Source organism: Marmota monax, unplaced genomic scaffold (assembly GCF_021218885.2).
Source record: "Marmota monax isolate L192 unplaced genomic scaffold, Marmota_monax_Labrador192_F-V1.1 WCK01_AAM20220418_F8-fsc00035, whole genome shotgun sequence".
Taxonomy (NCBI): Eukaryota; Metazoa; Chordata; class Mammalia; order Rodentia; family Sciuridae; genus Marmota; species Marmota monax.
In genome coordinates this window covers 1703457-1723506 of record NW_026691961.1, presented here as the reverse complement: position 1 = coordinate 1723506, position 20050 = coordinate 1703457, and the positions used below count along the sequence as shown (strand labels likewise).

The window sequence follows — 20050 nt, the reverse complement described above, 5'->3', positions numbered from 1 at the left end:
AAAAGATAAGCCATACTTGGGATAATGAAGAAAGGAAACGAGCATTCTGTAGAACACAACAGAAGCTCTTCAGAAACAAATTCAACTCTGAGCTAGTTCACAGACATAGACTAAGACTTACACACAAAGAGTCAAAAATACCCTGATAACAGAAAACATCTCAATCCATGGGACAGGAATAGATGGAACACTTGCAAGATCAGCAAATTTAGAAATCAATTCCAGAACAAAGGGAGGTTTCTTGACTGGCTAAGAATTCTCTATGGTACCTTTAAGGGGAAAAGATAGGAGGTTTTTGTAAGAACTATCTGGCTATGTGAAGTGTTTATTAAAAAATTATGATTACTCAAGTCTCTTCTTTGTGGTGCACACCTATTATCCCAACAACTCAGGAAGCTGAGACAGGAGGATGGCAAGTTTGAGGCCAGCCTCAGCAAATTAGCAAGGCCCTAAGCAATTTAGTGAGACTTTGTCTCAAAATAAAAAATAAAAAGGTCTGGGGATGTAGCTCAGTGGTAAAGTGCCCGTGGGTTCAGTCCTCAATATCTTAAAAAATAAAAAAAAAAGTCTTTTCTTTGGTCAATGTGAGAACCTTTCATTTTATAGCATGGGCTTCGGTATTATCAGCAAATCTACTTTAATTTTTATAAATTAAATGGCAACCCAGTGGATCTTGACTTCTACAACCAAGATTCTGACATGTAACTTGGGTAGAACTAGATGGCTTATTTCTAGTTAGCCGTGATATTTGCATGTCCTCATGTCCTTCTGGAGGCAGTTCCCAAATGCTCAGCCAAGAATCTGTTACACCAGAACCACTTGGGTCTTAAGCTAAACATAGATTATGTCATAGCCCCACTCCAAATCTTCTGGATTAGAATCTTTGTGGGGTGGGAACCAAGACTCTGTTTTTAAGATATGCCCCAGAAGTTTGGGAACTGCTGGGATTGAAAACTCTTGGTTGAAATATATGGTGTAATGACCCTTGAAGGATAGGAAAAGATATCTACTGCTAATATTTTCACAGTGAAACCTAAGTATTTCCAAAACTCTAATTCATCAAAAATCATGTTTCAAAGTGTACACCATGGAAATGCAATTAACACCCTTGATAGATCAAGGGTACCTAATGTGCCCCTGGTCTATGAGCCAAACATCCCTCTTTCCACGTGTTCTCTGATTCCCTTCATGTTGAGGATACATGCCTTAAAATTCACACCTACCTTCTGAGAGTAATCCGTGTTGCTCATGGTGTCCACTTTAATTGTACCTATTTGAAAAATGAATAAAGAGCTCTTGGCTTCTCCAGGGATGCTCCTCAACTATCTAATCGCCTGAAATCCACAATTCATTATAGCATAATGGGGATGACACAGACAATGGAACTTTCTGGATGTCCTGAAAGCTCCATTCACAGGGCTGCCTCTCTGAGGTCATACACTTCCCTGAGGAGTTTCCTGGTAGAAGAGGAGAGGAAGAGGAGCTAGAGAATGAAGGGGCAACACTGGGGTTCTTCTGGGTTTTTTGCTTCAGTTCCTATTCCTTGTAACAGTCGCTCCTCCTTTCCCTGAGCAGGTCTTCTCTTGGAACTCTTCTGGGAACACACCAAGGTTCCTGTAGAGGAAAAAATGGAAGCAGAATTAGATATTAATATAGAGAAGAGGGAGGTCTCACTTTCCCAAACAACACCCCTTGCAGCTGGGCTATTTCCCTCTGCCTCCTTCTGGAGCAGTTCTAACTCTGGTGGATCCTGTACCCAGCCCCAGGGCCAGTAACCAGGCACCAGCGTCTGTTGCTAAGGGAAGGAGGGGCCTCTGCTATGCCTACATACAAGACTGGGCTTGACCTAGCTCCTTGTCCTGCAGACTCCCTTTGCTGGAAGCTCAGCTGGGCAGCAGGAAGTGTTGATAGCAGAAGGGACAGTGGGAAGGTATTTAGCAATGGCTCAGGAATGCAGAGGTGTGGCAGAAAAAGAAGATGCCTTTGAATAGGTCTGAAAGCACTGACAGGAGGCTTCTGTTCTTGGGATCTACAGCTGGATAGGACTGGCTCAGATTTTGCTCTCCCCATTAATTAGCCATGGCTTGAGCAAATTACTTCATCTCTTCAAGTGGACTTTTCATTTGCAATAAGACAATAATGTGTTGAAGGTTTAATGAAATAATTCATATATGACAATTTGGACATATTAAAAAGATAGCCAGTCTATCCCAGTTTGGCTAGAACTTTCCCAGTTTCAACACTGTAAGTCCTGCATCCTGGGAATCTTTTCAGTCCTGAGACAGTTTGGTCTCTGATACAATAAGCCTTCTAAAAATATTGCAGCTAACATCAATAGTATCATAAATGTAAGCACACATCTATGCAAGTGCTAAGATTAGCGGCTGCCCAAATATTCAAAGCATTTCTTACAAGGCTGCTTTTTACAGTCCTCTCAAAACCAAACTGGACTTTTGTTTTCAATCTTCAGTTTTCCCCCAAACCCCATAATGTTCCCATTTTAAGGACAAGGAATCCAAAACAGAGAGGTGCATAACTCTCTCCAGTTGGCATGACTCATAAGCAATGCTGATAAAATCTGAATCCTGTCCTGATGACTCCAAGTCCAGTGCTCTTTCCTTGAGAAACTTTCCAGAACACAAACATTTCTGAGTTCCTTTGGAGAGCACTACATAGCACTAAGTACTTCCATTTCTTCTTTTTCTCACTGTACCCTCAAAATTGGACTCTCTACACTTCCAAAATAACCTAAGCTTCCTCATCTCTCACATGTTTCTATTTTCTACCATAAAATGTAAAAATCAGCCCTCTGTATCTGTGGGTTCCACATCTGGGGTTCAACCACTTGTGGATTAAAAATATTCAAGAAACAAAATGTGTTTGTTGTTTGTACTGAACGTGTACAGTCTTTCTTTTATCATTATTTCCTAAACAATTTAGTATAACAATTACGCAGGACTTACATTATAATTGGGTATTTTAAGTAATGTATAAAAGATTTAAAGTGTACAGGAGGATATGTGTAAGTTAAATGCAAATACTATACCATTTAATATAAGAGAGTTGAATATCCAAGGATTTTGGTATCTACAAGGAGTCCTGAAATCAATCCCTTGTGGATAGTGAGAGATAACTGAATACAGGTTTTAAATAGTATTTGGAATAAAAGAGCCAGTGGAAGGTTTCGAGACTTTGGCTTAGACATAAATGGGACATTTATATTTAGACATTATCATCAGGCTTCCTGTACTGCATGTGAAACCTCATATCCAAGGAAGTGAAGAATTAGAAAGGACCTGGTTCAGGGTTAATGAGACATATGACCTTGTGTGTGAGCAGGAGACAAGCTTCCATCTGAAATTTAATGTGCTTGAAAAACTAGCTGTGTTCAAAACCATCAAACCAATATGATATAATCATAATAACAATATTACTATATATGTATGTCTGTCATCTGACTTATCTTTCTTTTCAGTAATTTCCAAGAGGGCTGGGGATGTGGCTCAAGTGGTAGCGCGCTCACCTGGCATGGGTGTGGCCCGGGTTCGATCCTCAGCACCATATACAAACAAAGATGTTGTGTCTGCCGATAACTAAAAAATAAATATTAAAATTCTCTCTCTCTCTCTCTCTCTCTTTAAAAAAATAATAATTTCCAAGAGAGGATGAAGGCCTCAAGATCTTCAATCCCCTCAATTCCAAGTGCCTAGGTTTGCCAGATAAAAGCACAGGATGCACGGTTAAATCAGAATTTCAGGTAAACAATTTCTCAGGATAAGTATGTCTCATTCAATATTTGGGTGATACTTATATCAAAAAGTTATCTGTTGTTTACCTGAAATTGAAATTTAACTGAGTGTCCTATTTATATTTGCTAAGTCTGCTAACCTGGGAGGAGAGTTCAGTCAGGTCCACAGTTGGTTCTGTCTCTGTGGTACTAACAGTTTAGAGGCTCAATCTGTTGCTGGGGAATTTTCATACATGCCTTATTCAGAGCCAAGTGTTCCTGGTAGATCTTTTCTGAGACCTGAAATTATTGCTTAACTACAGCCAAGTGTCTTAGTCCACTAGGGCTTCTAGAACAAAGTGCCATAGACTAGGTGGCTTATAAACAACATAAATTTACTTCTCTCAGTTCTGGAGGCTAGGAGGCCAAGCTCTGGGTGTCAGCATGGTGGTGTTTGGGGGTGGGCCAGGAGGGGGATTGTTCCTGTGAGAAGCCCTCCTTCCAGGTTGCCGACTGTCAACTTCTTGTATCTTCTTTTTCTCATGGCAGAAAGAGGCAATAGAGATCTCAGGGGGTCCTTTTATAAGGACACTAATGCCATTCATAAGAGCTTCAATTTCATGAGCTAAATAATGTCCCCACTTCCTAATCCATCACATGGGACAAAGGACTTCACCATGTGAAACTGGGAGGAACACATTTAGTTCGCTGCAGCAAGTTATTGTGGAAAGGAATAGGGAAGGCTGCAAGTGGACTTTTAAAATTGATCCATTAAATGTTCATCAAAAGCCAAGACCTGATGCTATGGGAAGATGCTGGATCCACAGCATTGACAAAAATGCCAAAGGTGGGAGGAATTCGAGGATTCACAGAGGTGCCCCTAGATGGCGCCATAAATACAAAGCCCAGTGGAAGCCCAATTCAGCTTTCCAGTGTGAGGTCCACCCAGAGAGTGAGGATCACAAGGCCTTAGTGAAAAAATAAATGAATCTTTTCCTGGGTGGGGAACCCATCAAATTACAGCTGAGCAAAGTACACAAAGCCAGCAAAATAGCCTGAAACTTAACAATTTAGGGATAGACACTTGTCTATCCCAAGGTCTCCTATGTCCTCTGTTAGCTTCCCTTTTCTTTTGTTATGGAAGACATAGAGCAGGATCCCTTGGTTTATCTTTACCACCACCACCATCATCATTCCTAAATTTATTTCCCTATCTATCTGCCTAGTTATTTTTAGAAATATAAGGTGGTAGAAGTAATTACACACTTGAATATTTTTGAAGCTCTACTATGTGCCCAATAGTGGCTACGTTCTTGACAGCCATTGTTAGCAGTCCTCACTAGAACCTCTCTTTATGTGACCTCTCTTTATCTTATGGGTTGTTTTCCAGGTGGAGATAGACACAGGCCACAGAAAAGAAATGTCTACCAGGTCCTTGGAAAGAAAGAGCCTGAAAATTATTCAGTAGCAACTAGCGCCTGGGTTTTATGGATGAAAAAGAGTTAACTCCTCCCAAGTAGCACAGTAAGAAACAGCCATGGGGCCACAGCCCAGGACTGCTGGACCTCAGCCTATGGTCTTTAGTCCTATGCTCAATGACAGTGACTCTCAAACTAGAATGATTTTCTCCTGCTTACACCCCACCCGTTAGGGTCATTTTTGGTTGTCACGGCTGAAGGGGGGGGGGGCTGTTACTGGTATCTATTGGTTAGAGACAGAGATGCCACTAAATATCCCACAGTGCTCAGGTCAGCAACAGAATTTCTGTGCCCAGAAATATGGTTGTCCCACCTATAATGGTTATAGCACTGCTTTTGAGAAATCTTCTCCTCAGGTCTGGATATAGGATCAGGAAACATGGCTTCCTCGTGAACCCTGGGATTTGGGTTTATTTACTTTTTCTCTCTGTAAAATGGAAATAATAATACAAATCCGTCCGTCTCTAAAGTCCCCACTGGCAGATGACATTTGCATCTGAGGAGTAATGGTGAAAACCCTCCCGTCAAGGCGGGTTCCTCATTACGCGTTTCTAGCTCCGGAGACGCTTCCAGAAGAGGTGGTTCTGGCTATCTTGGAGGGGAAACCCTCCATTCTCAGCTGCCATTCTATACCTGCCTGGGGGTACCGGACAATTTTTACTCCAAGCCATGGGTGTAGGAGAGATCTCTAAGTCTCAGAATGCTCTTCTCTAAACCTCTCAGAACTAGTCAGGGTGGCTCCACAGGTGTGTGGAGCGCGCGCTCGCACCAGCTTCGGCACAGCGAATCGGCGCGTTTGGGCCCACTCCTTCCCGTCGCGGGCGGAGGAGCCGAGCTGAGCCGAATGGAGCCGAGCCGAGCCGAGCAGAGGGGCGGGGCCAAACAGAGTCAAGGGGCGGGGCCGAGTCGAGCCGAGGGGCGGGGCCAAGCGGAGCCGAGGGGCGGCGGAAGCGGGTGGCGGCCCCCGACCGGCGCCTCGCTCCTTCCTCTTCATCGCTTCTTCCTCTTCATCGCTCCTCCCAGTGCTCCGCCCGCAAATGCGGCAGGAGCTGCGCGGTTCCTGCGCCAGGTGAGAGCTCGAGGCTTCTTGGGCCGGGGCCCCGGGGCCCGATAGGCTAGACCCTGCGGGCCAGACTGGGGGAGTGGAGGGGCGCGGGGCCCCGCGCCTGTAGCGCTTGATCCGGGAGTTAGTCACCAGGGTGTCTGAAGCCTCCGTGTCGTTGGGACAGGACTGGGGACTTATCAGGTGGGAGGAGACTAGGTCCATCCCCCCCCTACACCACGTTCCCGCCTACACCTGTATCTGTTAAGGGGTTGTCGGCCCCACCCCGCACGCGAGACCCTGCCCCTTCCTGGGAAGCCTGGCTGGGAAGAAGTTGAGCCCTCCCTTGACATCTGGACCATCTGGACGTCTAAACTTCCTTCCCAGGGTCTATGAAAACGGGTGCCCTCCCCTTCACCGTTCCCTCCTCTCTTCCGAGGACCCCATCCCCGGTCGTTGCAGAGAAGGGAGTTGCAAGAACCAAAGGTGGGTTCTCCCCAAATCTCCCCGAGTTCCTGTTTCTGTGCCTCTGAACCCTCTTAGATACAGGGAGCTTCCAACACCTGCGCCACACCCTTTTCTCCTCTAGGTCCTCCCGGCCTTTAAGAATTGAAGCGCCCTGAACTTCCTTCCCCGCTCAGGAGATGCGACCCCCGCCCCCCAGCTGGAATGTTCAGGGTAGCCGTTAGTTTCCGGAGGCGCGGGGGTGGGAGAGCCCGGGGCTTAAGAGCCTCGAAAGGGGACGAGGTTATTGGCTAGTGGTGGCTTAGCCCAGCCCCCATGGTGCAGAAAAGGGCATCAAATCGGCCTTGTGGGCTAGTCGCCTACTCCCTCTGGAGAGACTGCTCAGTTTCAGCGGAGGCCCTTGTGAGGAGGAGTCACTGACTGGGAGTCTGGGAATTGATGTCAGGTAGATGTATTTGAGGACTGCGGCCCTTGGCATTCTCTCGCCCAAATCTGACTCCTCAGACCTGTCTGGGTGGCGCTTGGATTTCCCAGGCCAAAGGAAATCTGTAAGGGGACTTGAGCTTGTTTCTTCCAGCTTCAGAGATGACATTGAGGCAACCAAGAGCTGGGAACATCCCGACTTCAAGATCTGTGCTTGCTGAAGTTTTAAAGACAGAATATGGTGGTGGAGGAATCTGTCCTTCCCTGTCTAAAGAGAGATGATCTCTAGTTGGAGCGGTTAACATGGGCTTTAATGTGCATCTGGACCTTGTAGATATTAGTAGCTATGTATCCCTTCTGTAACTCACATGATTAGCTTGTGGGATACTCATTATGGCAAATAAATGTCAGGATCTCTCAGTTAATTTTGGCCACTATGACAAAATCCATTAGGTATTTGTACCATAGGTCAGGAGGTTAGTTCTAAGACAGAAAGGGAAGCGTATGATACCTATGTCCAGCCAGACAGTTGTTTTTCTGGGAAATATAAGACCCAAACAGGTTAAAAACATATTTAACAAATTTTCTTTAATAAGAGCTATGTGAGATTGAGACAGTCCTAGGAATTCCTGGCAGTTTGATCACAGAGTGTAATTGTGGCACTGTCTATCCCTGAGGCATGGCTCTTGTTACTTAGTGGGAAGAGACTCACCCATAAATAGTGATTTATGGCATAGTGTCATTGCAAGCCAAGCAAAGAAAGAAGAGAAATTAGCCAAGGCCACTGTTGTTTGAAAAAGGTGTTCAGGGATATGGGCAGGGTGAAGCAGTGAGATTTGAAATAATGTATTCAGCTGTCTTGCTTTTTGTGTATTCTTTTCAGCATTTATCAAGATAAAAAAAATAAGCTCTCAAAGAGTACTATTAACATTTTGTTAAATGTCTTACATTTTTTACTCTTCAGAATAAAATCTATATGTAACAAAATGTTAACAATAAAATCTATAACAAAATTTTATTACATAAAATCTATATGTAACAAAATGGGGTATTTTGTATTTTTTTAAAAAAACTATAGACATCTTTTCATGTCACCATGTAAATAGCCCCATTATTTTAATGACTGAGTTTATCATTATTTAACCATTTTCCTACTTACAAATAGTTAGCTTCTTCTTTTTTTTTTTTTTGGTGAACCATTCATTATATGCTATAAACAAATGTGATGCACATCTTTTTAGTATGTTTTGCTGTACCTGAGGATTTCCTTAAGAGTCCTAGAAAACAGGTTGCTGTATCGAGGTATATGAAATTTGAAATTTTGATAAACATCGTCAAGTCATCCTCTATCTACATGCCTGCCATCAACATGTAGAAACTCTTGTTGAACCAGCTGGATGAAGACCTCTAATGGTTTAAGAAATTTTTTGTTTCCCCAGTGACAGTGAGAGCCTGGGCAACATGAGAGATTGGACAGCTCACTATACTGGAGAATTTATTGTTAGGAGAATTAATCCCCAAAGAGACTGAAGTGAGTCCCAGGATGGCCAAAGAGGAGCCCACCAGTACCTTAAAGGACTTGCAGGAGCTGCAGAAGAAGCTGTCTTTGCTGCTGGAGTCCTTCCAGAATAACTCAAAGGTCAGTTTCCAATCACTATATATAATGGAAAAATTTCAAGTTAATGCTCATGTAAATAACATAGTAAGTTCTTTCTTTCTTAGTATAAGTAGCTAAGTCAGGGATCCTTCTAGTTCACCCCCCTGCCATGTCTAAGTGAACTTTCAAACTGGTTGTCCAATATGGCTTCAAGAGCATCAGCCTTCATATCCATATTCCAGACAATAGGATGGGAAGAGAGCGGGAAGAAAGATTTGCAAGCCATTTTCAATTTAAGAAGGCTTCCAAGAAGTCACACACGTTTCCAGTTATAGACCAGAATTTGGTTGGATGATCACCCCTCGTGGCAGGTGCAATTCTTTAACTAGATTCAGAGAGGCCACTCTCAAGCTGTGCCACGGATACCATCCTTTTCTGGTTTTATTGTTAATTTTGGCTTATGTGTTACCCTGAAAATGAGAGGTTCCAGTAAAAATCCAATTGGCTAGCCAATAGTATAATTTGAGCCACATATAGTGAAATTTTCTAATAGCCACATTTAATAAGTAAAAAGAAGTAGGTGAATTAATTTTAAGACTGTATTTTATTTAATCTGATATGTCCACAGTTGTATCATTTAAACCTGTAATCATTATAAAAATTACTATTGAAAAAAAAGTTCTGATATTTGACATTGTTTTTTGTACTCTTTGAAATTCAGTTTGTGTTTTAGACTTACAGGACATTGTAATTCAAATGAACTACTTTTAAAGTATTCTGTAGCCACTTGATGGCAAGGGGACTTGGGTATATTCTGTTTTCTTGCATATTTATTGCTTTCTTCTATATGCCTGTTAGCATTTTTTTTCATGGAAAACAATATACCTTTCATAAATTATGCTATTAACATTTTGTCATCAAGCAAAAACAAAAATCCACAAAGACAGCTGCTGTGACACAACCGTCAACATGTAAAAATTATATACTGAAGAGTCATACTTGATATCTTTCTAGACTGTGTTATGCACTATGACCATAAAAATACACATGCAGATGTAACAGTGTGAACTATTTTGTGATTTGTTTTTTTTCTGGGAGACAGCATGGTCCCACTGGTGTCTACTTGAGCTATTACAGAGGTCCTTTCTGGATTTACTCCAGAATGCATCTGCCACTTTGTAAATCTGCCAAGCTATTTTTAAATTGGTCAAGCGGCTTTCTAATCAGTTGGCTGAGAATCTTGTTATTAAAAGTTAGCTCAGTAAGACAGGTCCTCATGCCCCTTCCACATTCATAGCTGTTTCCATTCACTGGTGGTAGTTATGTTCTATAAAGTGACCACAAACATGGGATCAGCAAATGCTGAACCATTGCTCCTAGGAGAAATACACTTGTTCCTTCTCTCTCCTGGTCCTAACCTTTTCATCAGCTGACCAATACCTAACCTTGTTTTATGTGCATTTTTGTTTAAAGACACTATTTAATATGTGTCATTGATCCTTAACATTGATCTCAAGGCCAATAATACTGAACCTCATGGCTCAGACAAATACATGTGTGTTCTAACTCATGAATTTTTTTCTCCATAAGGCATATCTTTGTCCTTAGGAATACTAGGCAACCAACCCTATGGCACAACACTTGGGGCCATTTTAAATAGTGAAATGACCAACCAAAAGCACAAAAGTTTATGGCACTAAACATGATGCTATAGTTTGGCTCTTGAGTGTCCCCCAAAGGCTTATGTGATGTGTTAAAAACTTGGTTCCCAGGATGGCACTGTTGGGAGGTGGGGCCTAATGGGAGGTCATTGGGGGTGGGCCCTTTTAGAGGATTGTTGGACCCCAGCTCCTTCCGCATTCTCTTTTTCCGCTGGTTTTGCTCCATTGCACATTCCAGCTGTGACATGCTATCTGGCCACAGGCCCCAACAAGGCCAACAGGGTCAACCGATCATGGACTGGAACCTCCAAACTGTGCCAAAATAAACCTTTTCTAAGTCAGTTGTCTCTGGTTTTTGTTTTAATAGTGGAAAGCTGACTGACACACCTGATAAGGACACACTGAAAGAGCTGAAACCAGGCAGAGTTTCTCCTTGAGTTTTCCTTGATTTTTCTCCATTCAGCTGGGAATGTAGGTCAGGTGACTTAGCTCTTCATTGCTGTGCACACATCCACTAGTCCTCAAAAGCCAGAAGTATCGTTTGTGAGGTTACAAATACATGTTAATGAGGAGGCCAGTTCTCAGAGATGTGGAATTTACAAATAATAAGGATTGTCTATTCATCAACATTGATTGAGCACTTATTATATGCCACACGCTGTGTTGGACACTTGGCATGCCTTATATCTGCCTTCTGAGGTATGCATTTCAACAAAGAGGAACTCACTCGTTGCATTTCTTCCTCTCAGGTCCTCAGCTGTGTTCACCAGAATAGGTTTGGGCTAGATAACTACCAGGCCAGTCTACTACAGATCAAAGGAAAAAATTATTAGCCGTCTACATCCTGATGTTTTCAGATAGTCCTGTCATAGTGTATTTCTTTTAAATTTTAAAAATCATATTAATTATATTAGTATTAATTGCATTGTCAACTCAGGGAAGTGACTCGGAGGGAAAAGGAGAGCAAATCACCTATAGGCCCAGTGGTGGTGATTATTATTAATAATTATTATGACTCTTTAGTATGTAATTTTTATATGTTGATGGTTGTGTCATGGCAGGTGTCTTTCTGGATTTTTGTTTTTGCTTGATGAGTCTTGCAGCTTTTCCACATCAACGTGGGGATCTCCAGAACAGTTGTTCCCCAATAGTCTATCAGCAAGGACAACAGATTGACATACCATAATTGACATAACTGTCCCCTTGTCTGAGAAATTCAGATGATTTCTTTCCCCCAGATAATGTGTCCCCTTTCCTCATATGTTAATGAGCCTTTGGAACTGCAGGTAAGAATAACTGGGCATTAGTTGAAGTGGGTTCCATCTCTCTGGGAAACCTCTGGAATGCCTGGTTAGGTTTTTATTGTCTTTACTTTAAGGCTTTAGATACAGGAATCTGCTCAAGAGATGGGACCTTTCAGATCTTTGGGAAATGTAAGGCTACTTTAGAAACCAAGGCAGGGAATAAAGCAGGACTGAGCCTCTGAAGGAGTCAGGCAGGTTGCTGGGTGAGAGGTAACTGTTAACATGCCTCTCTTGGGCATTTTAGCTCCTCTGTGTAGCTTTTCATTTTAGCTTTTCCATGTGTGTCTGCTTCATTCTTTTCCTCTGCAGGCTGATTCCTTGGCCTTTTCTTTCATGTGGGCAAACATGGTTGTCAAGGTGGGCACCTTTGACTTCTCACCTCTCCTTCAGCACCCAAATGAAGCCCTCCCCTTAGGGACATGGGATTTTCAGTGCCTGATTCCTGGGAGCATGGAGGTAGCTATTGCGCTGGGGACTTTCATTCATTGCTCCTTCCTTGGAGGAGGCTGTTGTCAGGGAAAAGGAGAGGTGGCCCATGAGTTGGGCAGATAACCACGGTGGCATTTTCTAGTGTAGATTTTCTCTGCCCACATGGTTTTCTCTTCTCCTGCTGGGCCTTCCCTGACCCAAGGGGTGTTTCTGAACAAACATTCCTAGGCACCTGTGTGCCAACTCTGAATCCGATGCCATCGGCACCCAGGGACTATAATGTGGGAGTGGCTGTCACACAGCACCTTTGACTTGTGATTACCAGTGGTTTTAAATAGTCTTGGCTCCTCTCCCTCCTGCTTTCTGGCAGCAAGAGACAGTGAGTCACCGATTGTCTTTCCCATTCTAACCCCAGAGAATTTGCCTGGCTCCGAGTAGCCTCCGGTGGAGGGGCAGAGTCTTCATGCCTCAGATCCTGACCACCTGGCCCTGCTGTGGAACCTTCCAAGCCAGGGTTTATATTTACGAGTAAATCACCGTTGTCTGACCTTGGACAAGTCACTTCAGCTTATTTCCATCTCCTGTTTTCTGGAATAAGCAAGGCCAGGCCTACGGTCTTGTGGTGAGGATTATCCATGATGCCATTCGAGAGGCCTTCACAGGGAGCCTGAAACACAGTGGAACCATTTCCTCCCAGCCTGACAGTCCTGCATTGTTCAGTGAAGCACTGTACCTGTAAAGTGTAGGTGGGGACCATGTGTCTCCAGGATGGGGATGGGGAGTCGCAGAGCATGTTGATGTGTGACAAGCTGCCTTGCTTCCACTTCCACCCTCACATTGTGTGTCCCCCCACCCCCATTCTCACCCCTGGGCTTTAGATAATGTTAGGGTGCTCCTCATCACCTGCCTCATACCACTTTAGGGAGAAAGTAGGAAATAGGAAAGCAATCAAAATAGTGCCTGGCACCTGCGTGTCTAACAAATATCCTCCTTGTTAGGTGTGGCTGAACTGGCCTCCACTTTCTGACACGTGGGCCTGAGCAGGGCCATCCTTTGTGGCAGAAGACAGTAGCTGGGTTAAGCTGGTTGAGTCTGAAAATGGTGTCTGCATATCTGAATGACTTTCTGGTTTTTTGGTTGTAGATCCCAGACTTCCTTAAGAACTGGAAGCAGGATTGTCTTGCCTTTCTTGGTTCCCATGCAAACTCTCCCTAAGTCCTGCTGATTTTCCATCCCACTCCCAGGCTACATCTCCCTCCCCTTGGCCCCCACCATCGAGCCCAGATTTGGCCATTGGTGTATCTTGCCTGATGTCCTGCAGGTCACCCTAATTGCCTCTTCACACAAGCACCAGGTTTATCTTCCTTGAATTGCTCTTTCAGTTTTGTTACAGTTCTGCTCAGATGCCCTCAGTCTGCTTCATCCCACCCTCAAGGTAAAGTTTAAACATGTGGTGTCCACTGGAAACATTATGTGAGTCACATATATAATTTTAAGTATTTTAGTGGTCACTTTAACAAAAGTAATAATTGCAATAATATATTTTATGTAACCCTGTATACCCGGAACATTATAATTTCAGCATGTAATTAATATGGAAAGTCATTAATAAGGTAACCTATATTCCTTATTTTCATACCCTTAGAGCAAATTTCCACTGGAAATACGTGATATCTTCAATATTCATGAAATTTCCAGTTTAAAAAACTAGATCGGCCTGACCAACCTATTTGAAACATACTTAAAAATTTTATTAGTGCCTAAATCAATTATCAGTTTTAAAGTTTAAATTGTGCCTGCCATCTGAGTGTCCCAGCTTCATCTGCTCCTCTTGCTGTATAGGTGTCCCTTCCTGGCAGGGTCCCCTCGCTTCATGCACTGCTGCCCCTTACCTGAGCACTCATCCATTCTGCCTCGCCACGCTCCCTGGGCTCTTTTGAGTATAAGCATCAGGGAGAGAGTTCAGTCTGTCAGATGAGGCAGGGGTGTTTGCTAAGGACACACCTGGACTAGAACAGAAAGCAATCAAGACCTTAGATGGCTGGAGACCCCAGCCTGCTCCCCCAAAGCCCCTCCACCTCCCTCTCTCCTTCGGTGTTCTAACTTAGGATCTCACTGGGCTCTAGTAATGGGGTGTCTGAGTTGGGCAGCTCTGGCTCAGAGGTGATTCTTGGTATGGTCATCTCTGGATTGAGAATAGAGAAGCTTAATAGCAAGATCTTTAATGAGGAGGCTGCATGGCCAGTGGGCATTATGCCATTTTATAACCTGTCGGGAAGTGAAATTGGCATGCCTTGAGAGATTTCTCCTTAAGAGCCATTGCTGAAGCCACAAGACAGATGGCTGTGGCTTCATGGAATAGCCTTTTCTATTTTAGCAGAGTGAACCCAACACTTTGGTTGCCATCAGCATGAACTGTCATACCCTCCTATTTCCACCTCGCCCCCAAATTTTCACCATTTGTGGCACTTGTGTTTTGGGGATCACTGCATGTGAATTATGTTCTCATGGCTGCTCATAAGTCCTGCCACTGGGTGGGGGACCTCAAACTTGCCTCCTGTCTCACAGCTGCCTTAAATGGCTGCCCAAGGGACTGTCTTGGGAGAAGTCTTGAAGTGACATCTTACTCAAGAGCTCTCCAACTTTCCGAATGTTGGTTGTGCTTCCCACAGCTCGGGGGATCCATTCAACCTGAACTCAGACATGGCACTCAGTCCCCTTCTCTCTGTCCTTTGCCTGCAGGTGGTTGCCTTCATGAAGTCTCCAGTGGGTCAGTACTTGGACAGGCATCCCTTTCTGGCCCTCACTTTGCTGGTGTTCATTGCTGTGTCGGCTGTACCTGTTGGGTTCTTCCTGCTCCTGGTGGTGTTCACCTCCTTGGCTGCTCTCGTGGGGGTCATCTTGCTGGAAGGTATCTGCTCAGCTGTTGGAGAATCACTCTGTGGGGAGGGCAGTGTTTACTGAGCATCTGCCATTCTTGTCAAAGGTTCCCACTTTTAAAGTAAGGTGGCTTGTCAGGGTCATTAAGGCACGGGCCCTGGAGTCCACCAGTGTGATTTTGAACAGTTGTTCACCCTCTCTGAACCTCAAATTCAATAGATAACAAAAATAGGCAGAGAGGCCCAAGTGAGGTATGATTTGTGAACAGTGGGGATTGGAGGCAACCATGGGGCCAGCCAGTTGCCAAGCACCGGGGCCCACTCCATTTTAAATAATGCCAGGAATCTGGATTTGGGGAGGAAATATCACGTAGCAAAATCTGAGTTATCTGTCATTTTGTAAAATACATTGGCCCAGGGTCTGCCCATTTTCAACTTGTTTTATATGAATATTTCTCCTAACCATGTTCTCTACCTAGGACTAGTCATCTCTGTGGGTGGCCTTTCACTGCTTTGTGTCCTCTGTGGCTTGGGCTTTGTATCAGTTGCAATGTCAGGGACGATCATGGTTTCCTACATGGTGGTCTCCAGCCTCATCAGCTTCTGGTTTTCTCCCAGGTAAATAAATGTCAATGGAACAGTGTGATCAATGTCATCTTGTCCATTTTCATGGACAATGTACTAACCCCAGTTGATGTCTAGAAGCCCAGTTGTAAGAGGCAGGTGTTTCTCATTAGTTCTCAGTACACGTCAGACACCAAATGGGAATTTACAGTGGAGATTCCAACAAAAAATTTATTACCTTCATTCATCATATAGAGACCTCATTTCTTTGTCATGGCAGCTCCATGAGGTAGTTATTGATTCCTTTAAAAGGATGTTGATTTAGTTTACAAAATCAAAGCATTCTTTGGAGTGTGATGGGAGTAGGCAGGAAAACAACAGGAAAAAATGGCCCCCTCTACTCCATCTTCCAGAGGTATAGGAGCAGGAATCTGCTGTCCCCATAATCTGCCTTGATCCCTTCTGCTCTTTAGAGCATGAGTTTCTCAGTGTGCCAAGTACAAGTCTCGTGTGTGTATAGATTTTGTTCATACAATATGCCTCCCTGGCCTTGACCGGAGGAGCAGCAGTCTGTTAGATGATAGTGGGAAAAGAGCTGTGTTGAAGTTACGGAGACACTGTGCTTGTCAATAATGTGCTGCCCTTCTGAAGGATTTTCAGAGGTGACACTTTTGTCCTGTGGTTAGATTTTAACTCTGGGTCATTTGAAGATGGTGGCTAACATCTATTGAGCACTTTCCAGGCCTCATCTTGTGTAATCCTCACAATTTGCTCCATCATAAGGGAAATGAAACCAAGTCCCAAAGCTTTAGTACAGCAGAGAAGGGGCTTAAATAACCCAGTTCAATTAACTCTAAAGCTTTCTTACCCAAGACACTGAGTGGCTTCTGGAAATTTCTGTAGATAGTAAATATTTCAATTTTTGTAGGCCCTGCTCTATTCTCACAACTGTTAGAATCTGCTGCTGCTGCATAAAAGCATCTCAGACAATAAGTGAATGAGCGGGTGCAGTTGTGTTCCAATAAAACTTTATTTATACTAACAGCAGGCTGTATTTGGCCCACAGGCCGTGGTTTGCCATCCCTTGCTCTAAAAGAATCAATACTCACCTGAATTTTGTTCTCATATAGAAGAGCCCTTGAACTTCTTACCAAAAGGTTTTCCTATTGTCATCGATATGTGGAAGTGGGTATAATTTAACATCACTGGGTGGTACCATAGGACAGCTTAATTGATATCCCTGGAGTCACATTTAGCTTTTCTAAAATGCTTCAATCACTATTAGGCTTAAAGGAAATAAAAAGAGGCACAGTGACCTATTTGTTTTTTTGAGGGTGATGTTTCTGAGCCCAAACCCCTCCCTGCCTGTGCACCCTGTTCTTAAAAATCATCATAGGAAGTAGCAAAATTTGAATGGCTGTTTATCAATGAAGAGATTGAAAAGTATACCCAAGATCTGTCCCTGATCTCCTTATTCTCCCCTGCTCTTCCCTAGAGGCACTGGGGACCTGTGGTTTTCACTTGGGCAGAGATTCTTATACTTTTGATCACAGGGCCCCTTTTGCCTTCTTAAAAATTATTCAGGCATCCAAGGAGATTTTGTTTATGTGGGTTAATTGTATAGATAGTTACTCTATTAGAAATTACAACAGAAATTTTCAAGCTATTTACTTTAAAAGGAACAATATTACCTGTTGATATGAAAAACATGGTGTGGTTTAAAAAAAAAAAAGCAACTATATTTTCCAAAAGAAGAGGAAATTAGTGACATTGTTTCATGTTTTACAAATCTCTTGAGTATCTGCCCTAGTAGAAGTCAGCTGGGTTCTCATTTGTCATCTGCATGTGTCCCACTGTGGCATGTTGTTCTGATTGGCATAACTGAAGAGGACCCAGCCTCACAAATGTGTATGTAGTTGGGAAAGGGGCAGCTTTCCAGATGACTACAGCTGCTCTTCCGTGATGGCGTGTAGGTGATAATAATGTGATGTTGAACAAGCTGCTTAACTTCTCTGATCTAGGAAATGGCAAACAAATGGTAAAATAAAGCCATTGCTCGCCCTGCCTTTCTCTCTGGATTGTTGGCAGAGATGCCCACAACTGGGGAAAAGAATATCCAGATTAGAAGTAGGGTCTTGACCCTGCCCACCTCCCAGTTGTTTTGACCTCTCATGCCCTCAACTTCCTCATCCCTGAATGGATTTAGCCCCAAATCTTGTGTGGTGACAAGAGGCAGCTAAAATAAAGAGCAGAGAATGTCATCTGTTCTGGGGGTTCTCTTAGCATTGCTCTTTAGAGGACCCTGTACTGACCATTTGCATCCTGTCACCAAACAGGCTGCTGACACAGCAGAACCCCAGCGCCGACTGTCAGCTGGCTATGAAGGCCGCAGACTTCGAGGGGCTCTACCAGGAGTGACCAGCCAACTGGAACCAGGCTTTCCTCCCGCATCTCCAGAAAGCTGTTGGTCACACTCGCCCACTGGGATTATGGCCTAGGAGGACACTCAGGCACCCTGTGGCCGTGTCCCCTGGCCTTTCCACTCACTGTGTGTAAAATCCTGTTGTGGACAGCATGGCTTCTCCCTGCCCTACGCTCTCCACGTGTGCAGCTTGACCTTGGCAGGGATCTGGGCCTCCAGAGCCTAGGGCTTATGTCCAGGCCCCAGTTGGGGGTAATAGTGAATTGTTTTTTAGGGTGTTTATTTATTTTTTGAGGGTAGTTGTTTTTCACTCATTTGAAATGAGATAAGGAGGAAAAAATATCCAAAATAGAACCAGCTTTTCTGCCTTATTTGTTTTTTATAAGAACAACGACATTGGGAATAGGTTTCACTCAGAGTTGGAAGAATCCATACTTAACTTTGTGGCCAGGAGTCTTTTTGAAAAGGTCTAAAGGTGTGGTTTCCATTGTTACTGTTGAGTGCTGTTAAGTGCCATTGACCTTTTACATATTTGCACTTGGTACTTTTGTATTATTTTAAAGAACTCATCCTATTCAGCCATTTCTAAAAAAAAAAAAGTGAAAGGACTACAAAGTAAGAATAAAATATCCTGCATAGTTTTTACTTCAGTAGTTTATTTGCTGCGGGATCTTATTAAATATTTATTTGAGTGGGCTTTAAGAAAATCTGCCCCTTCGACTCTCAGATGCCAGAAGACTGCATTAGTCAGCTTTCTGTAAAGGTGACAGAGACCTGAGATATCAGTGTTATAAGAGAAAAATTGCTCAGAGTTTCATAGTTTCAGCCCATGGTCCCTTGGCCCTGTGATTTGAGCCTGTGGTCGTGCAGTACATCACGGCAGAGGATATGGCAGGGAAGGGCTGGGGCAGCTAGGAAACCAAAAGAAGAGGCTGAGGGCTGCGTGTCCTCTTCAAGGGATGTCCCCTCCTCCAGTGACCTAACTTTCACCAGGTGCCATGTCCTAAAGGTTCCACTGCCTCCCAATAATAGTACCACAAGTTGGTGACAAAGCCTTTAACACGTGGATCTTGGGGGACACTTACATAGCATCTACCTGTTCCCTCTGTTGATTTCATGGCAGATGCTGGCTAATATGGGTCTTTTAATTGGAGAGATGGAAAGAGGGATTAGTTTCATTCAACCAAAAAGCCAACGGGGAGATCTTCAGGCACTGCTGGGCCTACGGGCTAGGTGGTCTCACCCCTGCTTTTTACAGAATGAGCTGCGTTTTCAGGTAGACCTGTCAAACACGGAGGTCCCAGCTGCTCTAGTCAGCACTCTGAATCTGGCAAGAAAGCGTTTTCCCAGAGGATTGAACAGACTTGAATCATGTGAGCAACTTTGAACCAATCATGATGGTCAGGAGGATGGACTAAGCTGATGAGGCCGGGCTGGACAATCCTTTTAGGAGCCAGGGGAGGGGTGCAGAGAGATAGAAGAGGCTCCCAAAGCAATGCCAGAAGAAAAGGAAAGACTTGCTGGGCAGACAAAAACAAATGGTGCTACTTGCCATAGTGGGACACACAAATCTTAATGTGGTACTGAGACCTTTCTGCCTTCCATGACCTTGAACCACATTAGAGAATAAGATTCACCCATTTCTGCCAATACCATGGTGGTATTGATGTTGAGTTACTGATTTTTGAATGTTTCTTCCCTTCATGCAAGTGTCTGATATAATCTGTCTATGCTGTCCACACCGCTGGGTTCTGAGACTTCAGTAATGGTGAATGGAAAGGTCCCTGGCTTCCTTCCTGAAGTTGACTGTCCAGGGCACCAGGCACTTAACAATCATTAGTTAGTTATTGCTTCATAACAAGTTACCACCAATTGTTGGCTTAAAAAGACCTGCATGTGTCACCTCCCATTCTCTCCCTATTAGGAGTCCAGGCAGAACTCGGCTGGATCCTTTGCAAGACTGCAGTCACAGCCAGGGCTGGGTTCTCATTTGAGGCTTGACAGGGGAAGGATCCACATTGATCATTGGCATCATCTAGTTCCTTGCTGGCTACAGAAC

At 43.8% G+C, this 20050-nt stretch overlaps 2 protein-coding genes across 9 annotated transcripts in view; one reads left to right on the top strand and one right to left on the bottom strand.

The window, feature by feature from the left end:
• Dnah3 (dynein axonemal heavy chain 3) overlaps positions 1 to 1735 on the bottom strand; it is a 159572-nt gene extending 157837 nt beyond the window's left edge. For all 5 annotated transcript variants that reach the window (XR_009225397.1, XM_058574147.1, XM_058574137.1 and 2 more), the window contains exon 1: positions 1224 to 1735. Coding sequence is in view for 3 of the 5 variants with exons in the window: in XM_058574137.1 (XP_058430120.1) it covers positions 1224 to 1250 (27 nt within the window). In the remaining 2 variants the exon portion in view is untranslated. The remainder of the gene's footprint in view (positions 1 to 1223) is intronic.
• Positions 1736 to 6133: 4398 nt separating this feature from the next.
• On the top strand, positions 6134 to 18636 carry Ldaf1 (lipid droplet assembly factor 1). 4 transcript variants are annotated; one of them, XM_046430253.2, is made up of 6 exons: positions 6134 to 6274; positions 6635 to 6733; positions 8575 to 8774; positions 14869 to 15037; positions 15485 to 15623; positions 17906 to 18636. In XM_046430253.2, exons 3-6 carry the CDS (start codon positions 8679 to 8681, stop codon positions 17985 to 17987), a joined length of 486 nt encoding a protein of 161 aa, XP_046286209.1. In that variant the 5' UTR covers positions 6134 to 6274; positions 6635 to 6733; positions 8575 to 8678; the 3' UTR covers positions 17988 to 18636. The 4 variants fall into 4 exon arrangements, with proteins under 4 accessions (XP_046286209.1, XP_046286137.1, XP_046286263.1 ...); XM_046430181.2 differs by lacking the exon at positions 6635 to 6733; XM_046430307.2 differs by lacking the exons at positions 6134 to 6274; positions 6635 to 6733 and adding an exon at positions 7032 to 7157.
• Positions 18637 to 20050: the final 1414 nt, after the last annotated feature.